We start from the raw sequence: 23,636 nt of genomic DNA, 5'->3' as shown, positions 1-23,636 counted from the left end.
ATGTTGCATAGACGGAAAGGCAAGAGAAAAAGAGAGCGAGAAGGAGAGGTATTGTGGGACAGTGAATAAAGCTTCTGCAGCTCATCAGGGGTCAATGCACAGATTTTTAGCAGTCAATAGAAAGCAATTATTAAACACTGCTTCACTATCTAGTTGCTTTGTGAGTGTGGATGAGCCAGGTACCAGAATATTTCTGCCTATGGCAGCAGTTACAGAATAAAGGTGTACATGGATAAAAAAAAATGTTTCATGTCTGTAAATCTTTTCATTTCAAATTGATATAATTTCTTTTTTTTTTTTTAATTTTTTATTTCTTAAATTTTCCACATACAATACATGAAATACAACATAAATAGGATTGCGGTACAATAATTAAGGAAAACACAGTTAATTCACCTTCCTTTTCTTAGAAAATTATAAACAGAAAAAATATACCTTAATATAGGAAATTTGGGGGCAAGTAAAAACGAAAGGAGCGAATATCTTACAATATATTACTAAGGAAATAGATAGGAGAGTTACCCAATTTTATATAGTCGATTACACTTCTGGAGTAGCATTAGGATGACCCAACAAGATATCCCGCAGTTGTTTAGGATCAAAGAAAACATAATTATTACTTTGATATCGTACACAGCCTTTACAGGGAAACTTTAATACGAATCGGGCCCCCATACTTGTGACCCTTTCTCTTAAGGCAAGAAATTCCTTCCTGCGTAGCTGTGTAGATCTAGTAAGATCAGGATATAGCCAGATGTTTGCCCCATAAAATAGGGCTTGTCTATTTCTCAGAAACATTTTTAATATGTAATTACGTTCAGACAAGAACGCAAAAGATATTAGCATTGATTTCCTTTCCTTTATTTCAGTTTCTATCGAAAGTTCTAAAACTTGGGATATATCCAACGAAGGTAAATTTTCTCTCTCTGCCTGGGGTATCGCCTCTGGGAGGTAGTAAGCTTTTGTACAAACTGGAAGAGCCGCCTCTGGAATCTTAAGTATTTCTTTCATATATATTTTAAATAGTTCAATAGGCGATATCATTCTAACCACCGGGAAATTTAAAACACGCAAATTCAGTAATCTTAAATTGTTCTCAAGTTTCTCTGTTTTCCTTTCCATGGCTATTTCAGATGTTATGAAATTTTTTTGTAAAGTCTCCATTTTCTGGATACGTTCCTCGTGGCTCTGCAGTTTCACTTCAAAACCATTAAAAGTCTCTTTATTTTCTTTAATCTGATTTTTAACTTCGAGAGTAGAGTGTGCAATAGATTTCAATGCAGAATCAATAGCTTTTAAAGCGTACCATACCTTCCCCAGCGTTATATCTTCAGGTTGTCCCAGATTAACATTAACCTCTGTGGCTTCTTGTCTCGGCTCTTCCTGCACTCCAGTAGTTGCCGTTCGATGTTTTCCTGGACTCCCGTTAAGGGTAAGATCTTGCTCTCCAGGTCTTCCTTCCAGTAAACCAGAGGTTCCTACTCCTCTCGGGGCAGTAATTTCAATATCTCCTGTCCCGGAACTCGCCTGTGCCCCCCCCCCCCCCACCCCCGAAATCTCAAGATGTAAACCGCTTCGGGTTGAGTCAGACAAGGAAAGGACACTCTGCGCTGGAGGTATCGGCCGAATCGGCTCACCAGGGCTCAGCATGACATCCAGGGTCAAGGGTGAGTGCACTCACTCCTCCTGCATTCCACCAGCGACCAGCCCATGTGGCGTCGTAGATACTCCCATCAGGAAGCCCTCAATCCGCGGCTGAGAAGGACTTAGCATCGGGGAACTGGTCAGTGCTCCCCGAACCTTTCCTTTTCTTTTAGTATGCGGCATTTTCAATGTATATTTTTCAAAGGAAAAAACGCCGTGGAAGAGCTCGCTTCCTGCACGTCCTATCTGGCGGCCATCTTGCTCCCCAACCCAAATTGATATAATTTCTATTGTTTCGCTTTTCCATGTGTAGCATTTATTTCATTTTTAGCACCCGCTGTCATTTTTACAATGTGCGTGCCCCTTGGCCATAAATTGCTTCCCAAATGGTTTTAATGCACCTATTTAAGAAATTTTACAAATAGCATGCACAGAAATTGTTTAACATAAATCAAAAGACTGTCCTGAAGTCTGCATTAAAAGACTTAAAAGCTATAAATGATATTTCATTAATTGGTTGTGTCATTTTGCATGGGAAATGAGATAAAACAATATATTGCTGATTTTTTTCGTCATTTAAAGTAGGAGAGCAGCACATGGCAATCAGGAGATGCAGCTCAGTGGTAGAGTGCATGTATGAGGTCCAGGTTCAAGCCCCGGCATCTCCATTATGATAGGGTATTTTTCAGAATCTTTTAAGCTGGTAAATGGCCCTTTGCCCTTGAAACATGGCCCTTGAAAATTGTCCTCCTCTGGATGAATATGCAATGCATGCCCTTGCTCCAAATATTAATAGTTCCCAACCTCATCCTGGATGCACATCTAACCAGTCCGGTTTTCCAGACATTCATAATGAATTCACATGAGGCATATCTACATACACTGCAGACATGTACAGATTGTGCCTATCCAGAAAGCCAGAATGGAGGAGTGTGCCTCTAGGAATGGGTTGAGAAACACTGGCTTATTCTATCAGCAGTCCTCAAGCATAAACAATCCCCCTGTCCCCAATGTCTACTCACACAGATGACAAGTTTAGCTGTTTATAGAGTCCACAGATATTCTTACGGAGTATGTATTCTCCAAGAGTGACTTTCTAGGCCATGACTGCCATTCCTAAAGAGATAATATCTCCATCTCTTTTATGAATTAATAATATTGCTTTATGTTCTGTTTTTCCCCCTCTCTCCAGAAGTGCAAGAGAGGGATGGACTTAAGAAACCAAACTAGAGTAACTGAGTTTGTCTTCGTGGGCTTCCCTGCATCCCAAAATCTGCAGCAAGCGTTATTCGTCATATTCTTACTTTTCTATCTTTTGACTGTCATTTCCAATTTTGTCATCATCACAGTGGTATGGACAGATTTCCATCTTCACACGCCCATGTACTTCTTCATTGGTGACTTCTCATTCCTGGAAATATTCTACACAACTACCACAGTGCCCAAGATGCTGGCCATATTCCTGGTGGAAAGAAAGTCCATTTATTTCACCAGCTGCATGATTCAACTCTACATCTTTTTCTCTCTGGGCGCTACAGAATGTTTCCTGCTGGTGGCCATGGCCTATGACCGATACCTGGCAATCTGCCGACCACTGCATTATCCAACACTCATGAACAACAGAGTATGTGTCCAATTAATTGCGGGGTGTTGGCTGAGTGGATTCTTGGCCTCTGTACTGAACATAACATTCATAGTGATTTTGCCCTTCTGTGGTCCCAACACAATTAACCATTTTTTCTGTGATTATGCTCCACTCTTAAAGCTCTCATGCAAAGACACCAGCATTAGTGAGAGTGTATTTTTCACCCTTTCTTGGACTGTGGCATTAACATCTTTCTTTCTCATCATGGCTTCCTATACTCATATCATATTTACCATCTTGACAATCCCTTCTTCTAGTGGCCGGAAGAAGGCATTCTCAACATGTGCCTCCCACCTCACTGTGGTCTGCATGTTTTACAGCACTGTTATCTTCATGTATGTAAGGCCACAGGCCCAACGCACCATTGACTCTGATAAAATTGTCTCTGTCTTCTACACTGTGGTGACTCCTTTGCTAAATCCCATTATTTACAGCCTAAGAAACAAAGAGGTGAAAGAGTCACTGAAGAAGGCCTTAAAGAGAATTAAAATATCTAAAACAAGTGGTAGGAGCAATAAGCTATGAACCAGGAGAGATATAGGAACTTATAAGTTAATATATTTTTCTCTCACTGGTTCTTTGCATATTAGCTTGGACAGGGTACATCATCTATCTGTGCCTCAGTTCTTTTCTGTGTAATTTATTTTCTAATGGATTTAGGACCACTTTGGCAGCACTGGAAATCAAAGTGTTCCAGCTAACCACTGAACATTTTGCCCAGCAGCCCTGCAAGCATACCCTATATTGCTCTGGCAACACGCCTTTATCTTGCTCTGGATGTGACCCCTGCTAGGAATGTGAAAGTAATTCATTCTTCATGCCTGGGCAACTCAAGGTCCCTCTCCTAAGCCTGCCAATTTGGCAACCATTACTGTAGAAATGTAATGGTGGGAGGGTTTTTTGTTATGGACACATAGAAACTGGACAGATCCCACCAACTTATTTCATAAGGATCAGCCAATAGCTTTTAGAGAGTAATGACTTTAGGTTACGACCAGCCGGAGCCAGATTTGAACCAGTGATGTCACGGTGAGAGGGTCTATAGGCCTTGATAAATTCATTTGGCCATCTAGTCCTACCAGTTTTTGTTTCGTTTCTAATCCCACTACTGCCACTACTCTTTATTTTACCTTGAGGATGCCATTCTAAATTTGACTCCATTTACCCAAATTGATAAAATTATTAGTAAAACAGTTGTTCTAAAATCAAAAACCAGATCTTGTTCTTTAGAGATTACAGCATTCTTGTTTCTGTCGTAGATTGCTTTCAGTTTATGTGGATATTTTTTATCCTATGATTATCATTTTGGGGTAGATTTTAAAAGGAGCGTGTGAGTCCATTTGCGTGCGGTTCCTGGTGCGCGCACTGGCATGTACATGTTATAAAATCCGATGGCCATGCGCACATGTGTGGTCGGCAGGTGCAGGGGGGGGGGAGAATTTTCAAAAAATATGCGAGGCAATACAATCGGGCCTCCCCCAGTTCCCTTCCAGTCCGCTCCCTACCCCCTACCTAAACTCCCTCCCTCTTCTCCTCCCCACCCCTAAACCCTTCCTTTCACTTACAGTTTTTTTTGTTTTATTACTTGCTGCTCCTTCTTTATGCAGACTGACAGCAACACCCTGATACATGTACCCCTGATGCAGAGCACCACTAGAAACATAACGTTGCGTCGGGAGATATGCAATGTTTACTGCTGCCACTGCTCTTGGACCGAGAATTCCCCAGAAAAGAGAAGTAACTGCCTTATTTGCACAATAACATTTTTTAAAAAGGACTTATATCAGGACCAATGATTAAATATGACCCGGGTGAGATATGATTAAGTAAATAATCACTTGGCACGCACAGGTGTAATGATGGTCCTTAGAAGCAAACATTGAAGCATTGTCACCATAGTAAAACGCATTGATACGCTTTCTTGAATGTTTTGCTGAATGCTAATTTTTGTATTGTGTACCACATGGTATGCATTCAGATCTTTGACTCCTTGTATTTTGTGATTTACTGTGTATCTATGACAGAGAGAGAGAGAGTGTGTGTGTGTGTGTGTGTAAAAGAATGTGTATATGAGAGAGTTTGGGGGTGAGGAAAAGCTCACCCATACCTCCACCTCCCAATAATCCAAATCAATGTCAGTCCTTGGAAAGGGTAGAAAAAGTAATTCAAGCACATCCCCCCCCCCCCCCCCCCCCCATTCCTCAACTGAATCACTCAAGCCCTTCAAATCTCCATGGAAGATCAATGTTGCACTCAGGCCAAAATGCTTGCCCTTCCCTCAGTATGACTTCCTTTTCCTATGCTGATTTGATTGAGCACTGCCCATGCCTTCCTTGAATTGTTCTAATTCCAAACAATGAAGGTGAGTGGGGGAATTAGAGACAAATCTAAGCCAAATAAGTAACCTCCAACATGGGTTTTATAATCTTCACACTTCAAAGCATGGCTGAATTTCTATGTCAACGAGCAAAAGACATCAGAATGGAGTATGCATGCAATGCAAAGCTGTTGAGAGTAAGCATACACACAGAATATGATCAGCAGTCAAAAACCTCCCATCCTTCCAAACTTTTATTCAAAAATATTTGTATATTTTCACCCAAAATTAAAAACTTGCATTTTCTTTTTCTTATTAGTACATCCATTTTAATTTAAATAAAAAATGCAATTTTTTGGAAAAAAAATTGTCCTTCTGATCATCTAACATTTTTCAAGCTGTGCTCCATAAAGAAACTTTATGGAAGTGATGGCTGCGGGTCTTGACCTGTATTAAGAGAAATAAGTCATTTTTTAAACACTCAACCACCAGATAATCAGATCAAACACCCTCCTCCCAGCCACCAATTTGCTGAAGCCATTACCTCACCACTAAGATCCACTAATTAGCTAATTCACCCTCTTATCCCCTCACTAAATAAAGCCAAAAAAAAAATTTAACAAATTATTTCGTCTTCCCACTAAAGGCCTTTCAGTCAAATCTTTTAATTCCATGGCAAGAACAGCATAACTGGGCCAAAATTCACACCTAACTCACTCTGTAAGGTGGCCTCCTCTTAAGGTTAGCCTGAAATAAATGCAGCAAGAGGGCACAGAATCCAACAGGTCCAGCAGCTGAGGAGCAGTGACTGAGGAGCATTTTGTGATAGTGTCCATCCCCTACAACAGGGGTGGCCAACTCCTTTCCTCAAGAGCCACAAACAGGCCAATCCTTCAAGGTATCCGCAATAAATATGCATGAGATAGGTTTGCATGCAAATCTATCTCATGCATATTCATCGCAGATATCCTGAAAACCTGGCCCGTTTGTGGCTCTGAAGGGCAGGAGTTGCCCACCTCTGCCCTACAGGATGGATCAAATGTTCTAAAGCTTTAAAGATAACTGAGTCAGTAGAACAGGGATTGGCACCTCCTGCCCTACCCCGGCTCCAGACTTAACTAATCCTGGTGGCTGTACGGACTATTAAAAAAACTTGATAATAAGACACGAGGAGGACCTGGGTGATGATTTTAGCATTGGCCTTGGAGAATCATAAATGAAGGCCTGAAAGAGTCTACTTGTGAAGATAGCAGAGGCCAGTAGTAGTTTTATAGATTCTGGGCATGCTTGGGGCTGATATGAAAGGCAATGATAGGAGTAGGGTTGCAAGTTCAAATAAAAGATGGTCTGAAGCTGATGTTTGGTTGAATATGAGAATTTATATGCAGTGTCTACCCCACATGAAAGAATTATAACTGGACAGACTGGATGGGCTAATTTGGTCTTTTTTTTCTGCTATCATTTACTATGTTACTGTGACCCTGTTACCATTGATGGTCCTGTTGACCTCTTGTTTATTGTTTGGTGCTCACTAAACAATTGCACTTTCTACAGTCTTTGTTTCTCTGTTCCTTTTCTTTTAATAAGAGAGAACGTCAGAAAAAAAATCTGTTATCCAGAAATGCCTTGGTCCTAACCATTCCAGGTAAATGCTGCTCTACTTTAACGGCACGGCATACATTTAGTAGAGGCTACAAGAATTATACATATTATCAGCATCACTGCAGGGGGAAGGGAATTTTTATTTTTATTTTTTTGTAAATACATTTGCAGAAGTGAGAATAAAATTGGAAGTTGCAGACATGAAAGTGGACAGGGCAGAGAGGCTTGGTGTGGGATGCATACCAGGATAACAAGAGAATTTAGAGGAAGCTCTATTAATAACCCTGTTTGTACACAAACGGCCAAATTAAAAAAAAAAAACCCACGCGCAGTCAGGCCTTGCAAAGGGGCGGTCGGGGGGGGCAGGGAGGGGCTGGAGGAGGCTGGTACAGAGGCCATTTGCCGGGGTGCCAGCGAGCACAGCTGGCTACTGCTGTTTTGAAGGAACAAAAGGTAAAATTTAAAAAATAGGAGTAGCTAAGATAGGGCTAGGGGGTGGGAAGGAGAGGGGAAGGGGAAGAGAGGTTAGGGTAGGGGGTAGGGAAGTTCCCTCACAGCCCGCTCCTTAATTGGAGCGAACTAGAAGGAAACTGGGGAAGGCCACGATGCATCGCCGTACAAAAATTGCACTATTCACCCCCCCCCCCCCTTGAGCGCGCCGCACCAGGTTTCTATAACATGCGCACACTGGCACGCACGTTATAAAATTGCGTGTCCATGTGCGTGCACCGGGTAAGCATGTGCACATGGACGTGCGCGCATATGTTTAAAAATCTACCCCAAAGAGAATAATTTTAGAAACAATTTCTATAGGTAGAAGAGAGTGCTTTACCCACAGAAAAGTCTGAACGTGGGTAAAAGGGTTTGATTAAGACCCTACATACCTGAACATTTGACCACCTTTGGGTGAGGCATTCCAGGGCTGGGATCTAGGTGGGGTTTCCGTTTTACATTCATACTATTTTTTTATTTCAAGAAATACGCACAGAAATGTTCACGGCAATGCAACCCATACCGAGCAATATGATTGGATGCTGAGAAGAGTTGGATTAAGGGGTACATAAATAGATTTGCATCCTGAAATATTTAAAAAAAAAAAAGGAGGTGACAGCAGAGAGGTGAAAATATCTCTCTATAAATCTTTGATAAGAAATAATTGGAGCCTTGCTTCCAGCCCTGGAGGGACCTGACATATTATATAATCAGTGGCAATTTATAGAAAAGCCACAAAATATATCTATATATATATTTATGTGCTTCTTTGGTAGAAAAAATCATTTTGGATGTCAAATATAAATCCAATGAACAGTGGATCATTCAATCTGGCATCTGCCTTTGAATTTGCAGACAATGTTGCATTTGATACCTGAACAAAGAAAATGGCATAAGTTTTCTCTCTGTTCTCTCTCGGCAAAAGAAATTATTTTACCCCAGTGCCTGTTTTGCAGGCGCTTCTGAAGGCAATCCTCTGGGTGCTCCTAGGAGCTCTGACCCTAGGGTGTGACCTAAGTGACCTAGTGACTGTAAAAATCCCTCTGAGTGCATCAGGGTGCGGCTATTTGTTTTTTTAGAACAACTGAGTAACACAATCTCAAGCCAGTATTAATACACTACTATTCCCTGACTCGTTTTTGCTCCGCAGACACATTTTTCTCTCCCCTCTCGCATCAGACATTTCTGAAGCTTTGTATGACCAGATGCGTGCAGAGTACGGTAAGATTATCCACTCATTCCCGAAAGTATGGAAACGCAGAATACAAACATCAGTCCAGAGGCTCAATCGTTGCACTTCATGTACCCTAGGAGATGAATTTCATCATCTAATATTTCTTAAAGATAGAATTTATCTGGTTTAAATATATCCTAATAATTTGCATTTTAGGAACAAGAAGGATTGCGACAATAATCTGGATAATGTCATTTGGTAACCAGTGTTTTTTATTATTTTGTTTTGTCTGTTTTTAAAAATCAATATTTTCTCTGTGTTGTCTTTTTTCCATTGGGTTTTCTAAAAAAAATAAATAAATAAGAATAAAAACATTTTTCCCTCATATTTTGGATTTTACAGGTCTGGCTACAAATGCACAAGTCTTTTCAAAACAAGCCTGTATATAAATGTATGGGTCTTCTGTAAAATGCGAACATGGGTGGAATAGTTTTACTAGAACTGAATCACTTTGGTTTGAAATCCTAAAGATCTATGGATTTTTTTCTAAGATCCATTGGATTTTGCACTGAACTCTATCACTTTCTTAAAACAAATTTAATGTGAACTGTTTATCCGATTAATATGTGACCCTGTTTCCTCCAGGATCACACAAACTTCATAAAATCCACAAAGCTCAGACACCTCATTATTTCTCTTTAACTGGTGCATTTCTGAAAGGTTGGTTACTCATGTAAGAAGCATGCATAGAACATAAGCAGTATTTGTTTTCCAAAAGCCTGAAGTCGGTATGTACTAACAGTCTCAAATGCTAATGTTAAAATGTGAAAAAAAAAGGGAGGAAGTTTAGAGGCAAACTTCTTACGTAGGATTTCATTATGGCTAATTGAATTGAAGTAGTGAAATCACATTTGTCTTTTTTCTTTCGGTTTCAGGTGGGAGATATGGGTTAAATGGTAGGGAGGTAGTCAGGGTGACCTGGTGGCGATACTAGTGAACTGGGGATTACAAATATTTCCATAAGCGGAGAATGTGCATAAAATACCTGCCGCTGCGCATAATTGAGGGTTATCACATGCACGTTACAATATTTCATGAGGAAAACTTGCATGATACTGTTTCAGCTACAGAGAGCATGAGGCTCCCGGCATTAATAAAAGGTGCACATGCTGAAAGGTAAGTGTGGACTTTCAGGGCAGAGATGCACTATGTTTTATAGACTGTACACCTCCCACCATAGTTTATAAAATATTGCTGTAAATTTAGATGCAGCGACTTATAGCTGCCAACTCTGTTCAGAATTATCCTAAAGAAGCTGCAGATGCTGCAAAATCTGACAGTGTTTGGTAACCTGATAAGCAATGACGTCTTTTGCAAATGAAGAACCTTCCAGAGGCTGTATTTTACTGAGAGGTCTGCAAACAAATTCATTTCTGCTAACAATTAATCAGCACAGCCCTATTCATAGGGTTAGTGGATTATAATGATAAGAGTGTCCCTTACCGGAAAGGTCTTCTTTTACATGGCTAGTCTGTGGGCATAATTAAATACAGAAAAAGTAAATAAATCTTAGGAAAACAGAGGAACAAGAAACACCAAAACACGAATAAAAAAATAATTTCATTAAATGCCTTACAAAAGCAAAGATTTTACCAAACACTCACATGCATATCTTTTGCATGTGAGTAATCCTTAATCTATCTCTGTTTTTTGGAGTGAAGACTGATATAAGAACTAAAAATCCAAGAACATAAAGAATGCCACGCTGGGTCAGACCAAGGTCCATGGAGCCCAGCATTCTGCCTTCCACAGTGGCCAATCCAGGTCACAGGTACCTGGCAGACCTTGTAAAGTAGATCTAATCCCTGTTAATCACTCCCAGAGATCTATTTATGGTTAATTACTCCCCCAATAAAATCCCCAATACTGTAAAATCTATCTCAAAGGGGAGTTTGTTGAAAGAACAATATACAGTAACTGTAAAAAAAAACACTCCATGAAATTATATTCACATTTTGTCATGAAGTGGAGGGCAGCCGCTGCCTGGTATCAGCCCTTCCCTTGAAGATGACATTTTATTACTGAAATGCGTCTGTGTATGATCATTCACTGGCAATGCCCAACGTCCCTTAGATAGATGGAACATCTTCAATGGTACCAGTCCTGTGTTTTGTAGCTGATTCCTTCAATGTAATGAAGAAATTTAGGTCTCTTAACAGCACTAGAGCTGGAGGCACTGACTTACTAGAACTTTTCAAAAGACGTAGTAACAGTCAACAGAAGAAGACCACAAATGGTCCGTCCAGTGTACTCAGCCATTCCATGCAAACCACCTTCAATTCCACTATGCAAGTCATCCCCAAGCCTTATGATGTCTATTAACCTCCGCTCCATGCAGGTTTCCCCAAGCCTTATGTTAAGCTTAGAAATATTTACAATCAAAACCAAGCAACTGTCAGACCCATAACAAAATTACTGCTAGAAACATTTTTATATGGAGGACAGGGGGAGACCTGCCTTCTTGATAATTCAAACAATGCTGCTTGAACATGCTTTGCTTTTAGACTTTGCCATAGAAACAAGCCCTGTCCTACATAATGCTTTTTCCCAAATGTCTGCATATCAGTACCCCAAACCAGAAAAGTCAGGGGGCCAGCATTGGCTGTCACCTGAGTCTAATTCCCTGGCCATCAAAGCAGACAGCAATGCTGCCATTGTGTCAAAAGCATCAATGCTAATAGTGCTGAAAATGCAAAAGTGCCTCATAAATAATTGCTCTTTGTCATATCGTAGTCTTGAGTTTGTGGTCTCAATTGGTCATCCCACCTCTATGCTAGTCACCTCAAACCTCTTGCTGCTCTGTGCAGCCTACCCCTATTTCTTCATTTCCATCTGGTACCCATTAGGATCCACCGTGCTTATCTAACGTCCTTTTGAATTCCATTATTGTTCTTGTCTTCTTTACTTCCTTTTCTGGAGGGGCATTCTAGGCATCTATCACCCTCTCTGTGAAGAAATATTTTCAGATGTTGGTTCTCAGTCAATCCCCATGGAGATTCATATTGTGATGCCTAGTTCTACAGTTTTCTTTCCAATGGAAAATATTTTATGTCTGTGCATTATTAAATCATTTCAGTTATCTGAAGTTCTATATCATATCTCCCCAGCACACCCTCTCCTTCAGAGTATACATATTTAGAACTTTCAACCTCTCCTCAAAGGTCTTCGGATAAAGAATCTGATTTATTTTGGTCATAACACATAAGAACATAAGAAGTTGCCATAAGAAGGGTCCATCAAGCCCAGCATACTTTTTCTTATCAGTGGCCAATCCAGATTACAAGAACCTGGCAAGAACCCAAACATCAAGTAGATCCCATGCAACTAATGGCAGTAATATGATATGATATGATCTGTATCATGAATGTCGGTATAAAAAAGTACTAAATAAATAAATAAAATAAATAATAATAGCAGTGCCTATTCGCTAAATCAACTTGATTAATAGTAGTTAATGGACTTCTCCAAGAAAGTATCCAAACCTTTTTTAAACCCAGCTACACTAACTGCCCTAACCACATCCTCTGGCAACAAATTCCAGAGCTTAATTGTACGTTGAGTGAAAAATAAATGTATCCTATTTGTTTTAAATGTACCACATGCTAACTTCATGGAGTGCCCCCTAGTCCTTCTATTATTGAAAGGATGGATGCGGTTGCCCTTCTATGAATCACCTCTATCCAGCCTCTTTCACTTTTAGAGATACGGTCTCCAGAACTGAACTCAGTCCTCGAGGTGAGGCCTCACCAAGGACCTATAAAAGATCATCACAACCTCCTTTTTCTTACTGGTTATTCCTCTCTCTATGCAGCCCAGCATCCTTCTATGCCCAAATTATGTCCTCCTACCCACATGCAATGTTTTTGGCTCACTCTATTGCTTATTGCATTGGAATCAAAAATGTAATCAGAATTCAAAAAAGCATGGGAGAAGCACAGAGGATCATTAACTGCTATGACCTGAAGATAAAGCAAGAGATCAAGCAGGGTTTATAGTGGTCTAGTTCTCGTGATATTTATCTACCATCATATTCCACGTTTCTTTGATGATCCCTATTAATTAATGTGCACATTTTTCTAGCAGTTTCAGGCATAGAATTTCTGTTCAATCAGCAGTTGAAATGTTTTTAGTTAAGAAAAGTTTACAAAACTTTGCAGGCATTAAATTTGAAAGCTGAACACTATTTTTGCAGGTTGGATATGGCTCACACATCTCTCTAATGAGTAAAGAAGAGTGATACATGTATAACATTTTTTGTCCTCAAATCAATTATTTTTTTCCTCTCACACAGAACAATACATTGGTATTTTGTCTTGAACAGATGGGTTTAGCATGTTGATTTTCCATAGACAATGAAAGATTTGTTAGTGCTTACTGGTCCTGGAGAAATTGGCATTCATCACAGTTTGTGATATATTTTATTCCACCAAAGTAAGAATTTTCTGAAATCTTTTTCCCAAATGTTGTTCAGATGCATGAGCTTTCAAAACCAATAAAATCCCTTCAGATTATTCCTGATTGTCATGTTGTTCTCCAATAATACCTTTGTAATTAGGAAATGTAGATTTTGTTGCTATACACAGGTATGGTGAAATGTTCTCATTCAAAATAAATAGGAAAAGCGAGGCTTTATGCCTTTGTGGAAAAATGCCCAAGAAATATGTACTTCCATAATCACCCTCAAATTTAATAGGAAGTTATGAAAATTAAAGAAGATAAAAATGCAGAAATATTTAGCAACTCTTGCCCCATCCATTCCCCCGTTCTATTGATATATTATACATTTTTTGTAAAAGCTATGAAACTAGAATGCTTTGCCACACATGTGGAAATTCACTCGTGAAATCCCCTGGTAAGAATTTTTAACCGATTTGTAAAACTGCAAGGAATATTCAAGACTATATTTGAGAATTGAAGATTAAGCTTATGCAATACTTTTCTCCGTGCATAATATAGCTCCTTATCCATCACTTATTTTTATTGCATCGTTCATGTTTTCAATACATGCGTTTTACGTGAAGAATATCTTCTTTGTGCCGTTAAAGAGTATGGATTGGAGAAATCGATCATTCTTTAATAATTGTAATCCCTTTTATTGCACCACTACAAGAATTATCAAGAAATGTTGCACGTGACTTTTAAAAACCATAAATGTTCTTTTGGGCATGTTTACGTCTAAGGTCACAACTTAAGAAGGAACTCATTTTATATCTTTGAACAGATCTTGTGCTGGTGCAATAGAAAGTATCATCACCTGCAAAGAATACAAAAAAAAATCATAAGGTAATTATTAAATGTATTGGTTCTAATTAGTAAATCTATATCTGAAGTCTAATTCCTACATTTAACTTCCTGCATCTGAAGAAGGGATCTGTATGGTTTTGAAAACTAATTTAGTAATAAATGTTTTCTTGGTCCATTAAAAAATCATAGCCCACTAGGGCACAAGGACCTTAGATTGACTTCTAAATTTGAATAGTGTCATGCGCTAAAGTGTTGTGGATTTCTATAGTATACCAGTTTTAGGATCTACCTGAGGCTGAACAATCAAAGCCCTCACTCAGTTGTGGTAAATTGGAATTTTTTTAAATGTATTTCACTGCCATTTCTACTGCTCTGATGAGCTCTGTTTAATATTACAGGTGATAAGACAGTGCCCACATGGAACGAGGGAATGAAACAGTGGTAACAGAATTCATTCTCCGAGGGTTCCCAACCTTCATAAATTTACAGGTTGTCCTCTTCCTCGTATTTTTATTAGCCTATATATTTACAATTATAGAAAATATGGTCATTATTTTGATGATCAGGATGAACCAGAAGCTCCACAAACCTATGTATTTCTTTCTCAGCAATTTGTCCTTCTTAGAGATTTGGTATATCACTGTCACTATCCCAAACTTGCTATTCAACATTCTCACAGAAAAGAAAATTATTTCTTTCTCAGGTTGCATGACCCAACTATTCTTCTTCATTTCTCTGATGTGCACTGAATGCGTTCTGCTAGCTGTCATGGCTTTTGACCGTTACGTGGCCATTTGCTATCCACTGAGATATCCTACCATCATGAGCAATCGACTTTGCATCCAGTTGGCTGCTCTCGCTTGGATAAGTGGTTTCGCAATAACAGTGATAAAGATCTCTTTCATCTCCAGGTTAACTTTCTGTGGACCCAATGTTATTAACCATTTCTTCTGTGACATCTCCCCTGTCCTGAACCTTGCATGCACAGATATGTCTCTGGCTGAACTAGTAGACTTCATCCTAGCATTGGTTATACTAATAATCCCACTCACAGCAACTGTTGTGTCTTACATTGCAATAGTGGCTGCTATACTGAAAATCCCAACCACCACGGGACGGAAGAAGGCCTTCTCCACCTGTGCCTCCCACCTCACTGTGGTCACCACATTCTACTCAGCCACTCTATATATCTACGCCCGTCCAAAAAAGATCAATGCTTTCGATATCAACAAACTCATCTCAGTGCTATACGCTGTTATAACCCCAATTCTAAACCCTATCATCTATTGTCTTAGAAACAAAGAGGTAATAGGGGTGTTGAGGAACTCACGCTATTGCCATCTTATTTTTTCTAGAAAAGTAGAAAATGCTAAATAATAGGCATTCAAATGACACTGACAGCTTATTTACAATCCAAAAAAAAGGGAGCTCAAAGGAGACACTAAAAAGTCATCAAGATTATCCGCTTTCATCAAGGCAAGTTTCATTCTACTAAAATATCCCAGACAGATGGTTATATAATCTACACTTATAAGCATTTAGAGCATGTACCATCTCCATGTGTACTTATTTATTTCAGCACTTAATTACTCTTGCAGTTACAAAGTTTATCATAATGTCTATCCTGAATCCTCCTTTGATACAATTCAATTCCTTTTTTCTTGTTATTTAGAATTTACTTGCATATATGTTTAAGTATTGTTTGGCCTTGCTATATTGTGATAAGATTTACGGTTACATCTCTTGGGTTACTTCCTCAGACCCAGAAGCATTGTGCATGAGGTGCATCTATTCCTAGCCTGAATTCTTCTGGGGATTTACAGTGAAATTAATTCATTTAATAAATACAATATATATGTTTCAATAATTCTCCCACTAAGTTTATAATTTATAGTACGTCAATAACAATGTACATTTGAATCCTATGGTGAAAACAAAACAGTGTCTAGTATGAATCAGGCCAAATCAGCAGAATTAACTATAAATAGGTATACCTAGTTCAAAAGGAAAGTAGCAGGTTAACCAATTCAAGCCAGTATAAATATGACATATTATTGATGTTGTTTGCTGCAGATACAATAAATCAGAACAATGTTGATTGGTAGAAGGCTGAGTGATGCAGTACAGTTAATGGAAGAATATTCTGTGATAAAAGGTTGAGAAATAGAAGAAGAAATAAGCCAGATAAAGATGGTACAACTTTCCATAATTAAAGGAGAAAATCTGCTTGAAAAGAAAGTGGAAAGCATAGAAAACTCTATAAGATATAATAATTTAAGGATAATAAATTTTCCTAAATGCAAAATGATTTCCCCTAAAGAGCAGTTAAAGAACTATTTCCAAGATATACTGTTAATGCCAGCTGATGAAATACAGGTGATTCTTAAGGCTTATTTCTTAATGAGAAAAAAAGAACACCTCCAAGAAAATATACCAACAGAGGGAATATCATTGAATGTTACGGATTTAATCGAAACCTCTTACAGTTCTCAAGTTGAAATGCGTGGAACCTTATTGGTAAAATTTAAGTATTCAGAGGACAGAGATAATGTATTAAAATTATTTCTAAGTAAAAGATCTTTGTTATACTTGGGTTAAAAATTGTGGGTTTGCCCTGACGTCTCTCAGGAGACGCAGATAAGACGTAATAAATTTTTAACACTGGCAAACCAGGCAAGAACGTTTGGGATTCATGTGAATATCAGGTTCCCTTGTAAATGTGTAATGAAAATTGATGGTGTTAAATTTATATATTATGAACCTGAACAGTTAGCGAAATATCTTGAGAATCGTAGGAACCAGGAGGCAGAGCCTGAAACAGCATCTTCTTAATAGTTGCAGGAAGAAAGTAGATACTCTGCAGTCTCTCTTTGTTTAAATTTAGAATTTTTTCTTCTTTTTTATGTGTACTTGCTTAAATATGGTACTCCCCCTATTTGTTTGGTAACAGGGAGTTAAAAGAATATATGTTGTGTGACATTGTTATGATTAGAATATATTGTCTTTGGACAATATATGAAAAAGATTATTTTTACTCCTGAATTGTTTTTCTCAGAATTTGAATGTATCAAATTTGAAATTTGCAAAATTAAAAATAAAAATAAAAAAAAAGGTTGAGAAATTTCATGGTTGCTATTATAGAAACCAATATAGTAACATAGGAGATGATGGCAGATGATGGCAGTTAAAGGCCACTTTACCCATTCAGTCAGCCCAATTCAAATTCTACAACTGAAAATGTAAATTCCCATGCTCAACCCAATACTAGTTTCCCCTTCCATCTTCTCTTAGCTACCACTGAGTTCCATATCTATACCAAAATCTATTGAAAGTCCCGGTCTCCACCATCTCTGCTAGTAGGTCATTTCAGATCTAGACCTCTTCAGCTTTGATTCCAACACCCAGGTGCCCTTCCATGCCTTAATGCAAACTCTGCAACAGTTCATCACAGCTACTAAAATTAATGAGGTTGTTGTTCCTAAAATTCTAGCCTCCCCATACTCATTAAGTTTTAATCATGGTTGGTCTGTCCATGCATGTTACCCCAGCCATCTTGGAAACCTGGTACGGCCATACTACTTTACTGTGTGGGGTTGTAATTGATGCTCTATGCAAGTCATCCCAGAACTTCAAATAGAAGAAAATTGAGTAGTTGAGTTTTGCTAATGTACTCACTCATTATAAAATGGTTGTTTGAAATACAAATCGGAGGATAAAAAAAATCAACAGGGTTTCATGCATATTAATTGGAATGTATGCAGATAAGTTATATCTGTTCAGAATTAACTAAAGTTTGTGGAAGTCAATGGACAGCAAGGGAAGTCAATCAACACCAAAGGACTTTGATGTGCTTAAACTTGCCAGTACCATTCTCCTTTTTCTCTATGTCTTCAATAAATTGTTTATATATTCAGCAAATGTTCTTGAATCTTGGCATTGCTTGAAGAGTATACTTACAATGGAGTGCATGCAGTTGGCTTCTTTTAAAGTGTCATATCGTGCTAGAAATTGATAGTCTACTGACCCTTGCTTTATTTAGAAGAGATGTGCTATTGTTGGAAATGAATCAGAATATTTAATTGAAAAAAAATGTATCTCCTTTCATTTGGAAAACAAACTGAAAGATAATTGAACATAATTGTGTTCATTTGCTTTTCATTTCACTTGTATAAATATCCCAGGCCCTCTTACCCTCTCCTGGCCACTCCTCAGTGTCTTTACCCATCCATCTGCTTCAAACGAGGAAGAACCTCCTGCCCCACTGCTGATATTATTCAAAATGTCACTGGCTGTACAGTTCATATAGCCCAAATGGCACCAGCACCATTTTGAAAAAGGGCAGTGGCAGCGTATAATGACCGGGGATTGGTTCCAGTACCATTTGGAACCAATGGATAGTGCAAGAAACTGAAGAGGGGAGATAGAGATGGTGAGTGGGTTTGGGGAGAGGCAGAGAGGAATCCAAACTCCAGACCCAAAACCATTTTTTAATTTCATTTTGGTTCTTTTATTTTAAATAAATGACCTATTGACCTTATTTGACATGGACTTTACCTACACTGGGACTTGCTATGTCTCTGCTGCCAAAGCAGAGCTGTCAAGTTCAACTAAGAATGCAAAGTCATCCACCACATTTTGACTTAGATCTGTTGCATCATTACGTATTCTCTAAGATTTTGTGTTGGAACAATGCTGGAAAAATCAGGGACTTAGTCAAAGTGTCTCTTCTGGCTTAAAGATGGCCATCAGCTTCGCTAATGGCTACAGCTATCCTTTATTTACTTTTTCTCAGCTTTCAATTTCCCAAAAAGTCTTTTCACAACATTCATATTTCAGAAAAAAGAAAATAAAACATTGCACACATTTATGGACACACTGAGAAAATGTTCAAAGGAAACCCGTTATGTGCCTAAGGTACTCATAACATCTAACATCTGCCCCTGCTTCTCTTTCATTGAACTACAGGATTACAGTATGGAACAGCTAGGGTTGCTAAAAGGCTTCATGTAATAAGGCAAAAGTTCTTAGTTGCCTTTGCTGAGCCCGCTCATAGCTGGTCTTGTTGTGGGCTAACTAAAAATGTGCAGAATATTGCAGTCCAAATTAAGGGGGTCATTTATCAAAATGCGATAAGGCGTTTTCGCATGTGTTAAGGGCTTATCACATGCGATAGCACCATATCATATGGTGTGATGCAAATTCCGAAAATAGGAGGAGTTAGGGGCAGAGTTAGCCTGTCTGTGAAGAGCTTTTGCACAGCCATAACACTGATTTTAACAACACCTCTTTGAATTGCGTTAGGCTGTGCCGTAAGGTTTCATCACCCTTTGTGATGTCTCCCGTAAGGCCTAATTGAAGGAAGGGAGGGAGAGAGAGAGAGAGAGAGAGACTGGCCGTAATGTCATTCCCATAGGTAGGTATATGTATCCCTATGGTAGGCCCACCTAGTAACTCGAGGTGGGGTTTAGGTAAGAGTGTAGGGGGTTAGGGGCCACTTTGACATTCTACGTGACACCTACGAACAGAACAGTGGTCTCGTGAAGATTTGATGACCTTTGGAGTGAGGAAACTCACTCCAAGATGAGATTTGGGCAATGTTCTCTCAACCTAGCTTGATGTTACCCAGGTAGAGAGTCCCCCTGAGATGACGTCATCCACTTCAGATATTTAAAGGTCTCTGAATTGCTACCCACTCGAGTTAGCAAGGAATGGCAACGGACTCGCTAGGACTTTCCAAGCTACTCTGCCTCCTCAGACTTACCAGGGGTACCTGCTCTTTGGGGGCCTCGCTCTCTTACTTTGTAGGTTGCAGTCTGGTTAATAAGGTTTACTTTTTGCCTGTTTCTTCTCGCCAGCCTGCCCGCTCTTCACCATTTAATTTGACAAAATTCTTAGAGAACTCTGGAGCTGAAATATTGCAGGAACTCTTTTGGTCTCTTCTGTCTCAGAAGCAGACCTGAATAAGGTGATGTGATTGTATTTCAGGAATATAAATTTTCCTTTCTATGATCAACCCTTGAGAATATTCCCAGATTTATCCAGAGTTACCCAGGAAAGGCGTAAAGGTTTTCTCTCTCTTAGACAAGCAGCATTATCCTTGGGTGCTGCGTTTTTTGCTTAGGAAGCCCTGTAAGTGTGTTATTAGATTTAATAACGACTGTGACTTTTTTTTTTTTTTTGTTGCCTCCGAACAAGTTCAGTCTTTCTTAGATTCCAAAAGATTAATATCTCCTTCAGCTCTTAACTTGAGTCAATGAGGAATTATTTGTTAATTAAGCAGAGAACATGCTAAGTGGCTTCTTTTATTTTTTTTATCCTTATTCTCATTATTTTCTGCTTCTTCCCATTCCTTGTTGTGACCTAGAATTGGAAATATTTCTTTTATTTACTAAGTGTAATTTTATTTTTGTTCATTTTTGGATTTCCATTGCAGAGAGTGTTTATTGCTTTGTACTGATATTGATAAATTCAATAAATAAAATAATTTAAAAAAAAAAAGGCTGGAGTCAGACTGAATTTCTGCCTCATTCCCACCTACAGTGTCATGCATGGGATTTTCCTAAAGCTTTACACATAAAAAAAAAAATCCTCCAAGAAAGTGTTTGTTTGGATTAAAGAAAGAGCTGTGATGAAGGCCTGTGGCTCTGAAGCAAAGTATAGAGCACAGGGGGCTGTGCTGAAAGGGTGTGGCTCAGAAGCTGCACTGAAGAGAAAAAACAAAAGTTTTAAATTTCAGGTAGTGAGGAAACCCTGTGGGTCTAGTTGCAGGGGCAGCCAGGAAGTAGTAAGTTTGTACCGGCTAACAGGAGAAGCCTGGCTGGAGGTAGCCAGGAAATTAAAAGTGACTTAGTTATTGCTGGTTATGCAGGCTTTTTTTTTTTTTTTGCCAAAAGGAAGGAACACTGGTGCAGCAGGGCTGTGAGTGTGGTGAATGGAAGCCGGGCAGGGCCCTCTTCTGGCAAGCAGGCCACTGTGTAGGGAAAGTGTGCAGCCACAGGAAAACCTGGAGTGGAGCAGTCAGGGTACTGCAGGAACTGGTGACGCAAAGGCAGCCAGAGGACTGGAAGAAAAAAAAAAACAGCATGTATTTCTGTGTAGTGGGTGTTCTCCAGTCCCAAGAGCCGAGTCAAAGGGAAGACCAGAGGCTCGAGGTTTGGCAGCTAGAAAGGCTAGCCAGGGTAATGAAGCAAGGGAACCCACTCCCAAGAGTCCAGGCTAAGCTAGAGAGTGAATGCCCAGACAGCTCATGGAGGAACTGGATGAGTGGCTGGCAGAGGGGTCCGGCGTGCTGACTGAGTCATGGCAGTCGTCTGAGATTGACGCTACATGAGGTCCTGAGGAAACCAAACAATACCGGGAATCCAGAGACTACTCCCATGAGAAGCACAGAGAAGGGGGCTGTGAAGAACCCTGAGAAGGGTCACAGAGAGCAACACAGTGTGCCCAGGAGGAGGCAATGTTGAGAAGTTGGCACTACAGGTGGTTCGGATGAAGACCCTCTAGGGTGCCCAAACACTACTGAGAGCCTCAAAACACCTCCTGTGAGAAGCCCAGAGAGAGGAGGGCATGGAAAGGCAAGCAAGAGATGCCATGGAGAGCCCAGAGGGTGGCGCTGCAGAGACCACAGCGAGTGAGGCTAAGGAGGAACCAGTGACCAGCATGGGCATGTGGCCAGAGTGTACAGACAAGGAAACTGCGGAGAGCTGAGAGGGAGGAGCTGCAAAGTATACAGAGGAAAAAACCACGGGGAGCCTAGTGGGAGGTGTAGTTGAGAACCAGGAGGAAGGGTCTATGGAGAATACAGAGGACCCAGCTTTGGTGGTTCCCAAGTTGGTCCATGAAGTTCCATCGGGGTGAAATTTGAACCCAGAGCTAGGAAAGAACTTAGTTAAAAGACTTGGGATGCGCACTGCAAAAATGGCACACTAGGTGGTGGTTATGACGCGGTCAAGGGTAACCCTAAGAGAAGGGGACTGGGAGGTCTTGGACACTCCTGAATGGGATCCAGGAGGGAGTAGGGCCACTTGGCCCAATTAGTCCAAGCTGAGGGGAGGGGTATGTGAGGCAGCGCTCCTAGTGTTCCCCTATTTACCCCTGCAGGACCAGGCTAGATGCCTGATCCACATTAAATGCCTTAAGGAGAGTAAGCTGTATGAGCGGGATCCTGAGGGGCAGATAGGGCTCAGAGGGTGTAACCAGAGACTGTGGGATCAGAGCTGGGATCCAGCTGGGCGTAACCAGACCAGGTCCAGGACTCCTGGAGGAAGGCAGCTCCTGTGTGTAATACTGTCCAAACACTGAGCTGAGATGAAGCAGCACAACTGGGAGTAGAGAGAGTGCACTGTCTGAAGGTCAAGCCAGTCTACTGCTGTCTATATGAATGAAGCTGTGAATAAAGAGTATGATTTAAGGAAGGCTGGAGTCAGACTGAATTTCTGCCTTCAGGCCTGTGGGAATAACCGCTCATTCCCACAGGCTACAAAAATTATACATTGGGTAATTTTAAAAGGAACATGTGTGTGTGTGCCCATAAATGCGCATGTCAGCGCGGAAGTGGAAATACACTGCAATTTTATATCTTGCACATAAGTACGCACATATCATTTAAAATCCCCCTGCCGCACCTAATCGTATGAGACGGCTCACGTAAATGTCCCGCGCATGTTTCCGCTAGGGCTTTAGCGGCTTTTAAGTGTATACGCAGGCAGATTTTAAAACATGCTCGCACGAGGGGGAAAAAAAACAGCTTTCCCAATTAGTCCACCGGTTTGTCCAGTTGATATTGAGGTCTTCAACACCCATGGAGTTCTTCATCCTGTAAGCCCCCAACTTGGTCCTGAACCTTTCACGTTGTGCTGAAAGCACTAAAACTCCAGATCTCTAGACTTGCACCTCATCGGGACCTGCATTAAAGTTACACGGACAACAGGCGGACGCACGCCATGGTCAGCTTCTTGTGTGCGTATGTCTTAGCCCCGCCCTGGAACGCCCATGCCCCGCCCCTTTTCCACCCCTTATACGTGACTAGTGCATGGGTAGGCACGCGCGTACTTCGCGGCCTCCTAAAATTCGCGTCGCGCGTATGTGGCTGTTTTCGCGCAAGCAACGCTTTTAGAATTTGCCTCATTATCATCATCACTACACGTGGGATGTATTTTGTAAATACATCTGCAGAAGTGAGAACAAAAGTGGAAGTAGAAGACATGAAAGCGGACAGGGCATGGAGGATTGGGGATAGATTTTAAAACAATGCGCGCGCATGTTATAAAATGCCAGATCGGCGCGCACGCAAGGGCGCCAAGCCCTAGGGGAGCCCCGATGGCTTTCCCCATTCCCTCCAAGGCCTCTCCGAAATTGGAGCGGCCTTGAATGGAACTTTTCTTCTGCTCCCTCCCCCTCCCCCACCACCTTCCCCTCCCTTCCCCTATCTAACCCACCCCCCAGCCCTACCTAAATCC

At 40.3% G+C, this 23,636-nt stretch overlaps 2 protein-coding genes across 2 annotated transcripts; both read left to right on the top strand.

Moving 5' to 3' along the window:
• The first annotated feature begins 2,851 nt into the window (after positions 1-2,851).
• On the top strand, positions 2,852-11,256 carry LOC115077231 (olfactory receptor 6N1-like). Its single transcript, XM_029579516.1, has 3 exons — positions 2,852-3,773; positions 5,768-5,803; positions 11,051-11,256. Exons 1-3 carry the CDS (start codon positions 2,852-2,854, stop codon positions 11,254-11,256), a joined length of 1,164 nt encoding a protein of 387 aa, XP_029435376.1.
• A 3,339-nt stretch (positions 11,257-14,595) lies between these two features.
• On the top strand, positions 14,596-15,555 carry LOC115077230 (olfactory receptor 6B1-like). Its single transcript, XM_029579515.1, has one exon. It carries the CDS (start codon positions 14,596-14,598, stop codon positions 15,553-15,555), a length of 960 nt encoding a protein of 319 aa, XP_029435375.1.
• Positions 15,556-23,636: the final 8,081 nt, after the last annotated feature.

The sequence above is a fragment of the Rhinatrema bivittatum genome, chromosome 16 (assembly GCF_901001135.1).
Source record: "Rhinatrema bivittatum chromosome 16, aRhiBiv1.1, whole genome shotgun sequence".
NCBI classification, from domain to species: domain Eukaryota; kingdom Metazoa; phylum Chordata; class Amphibia; order Gymnophiona; family Rhinatrematidae; genus Rhinatrema; species Rhinatrema bivittatum.
This window is presented reverse-complemented; position numbering and strand designations above follow the sequence as displayed.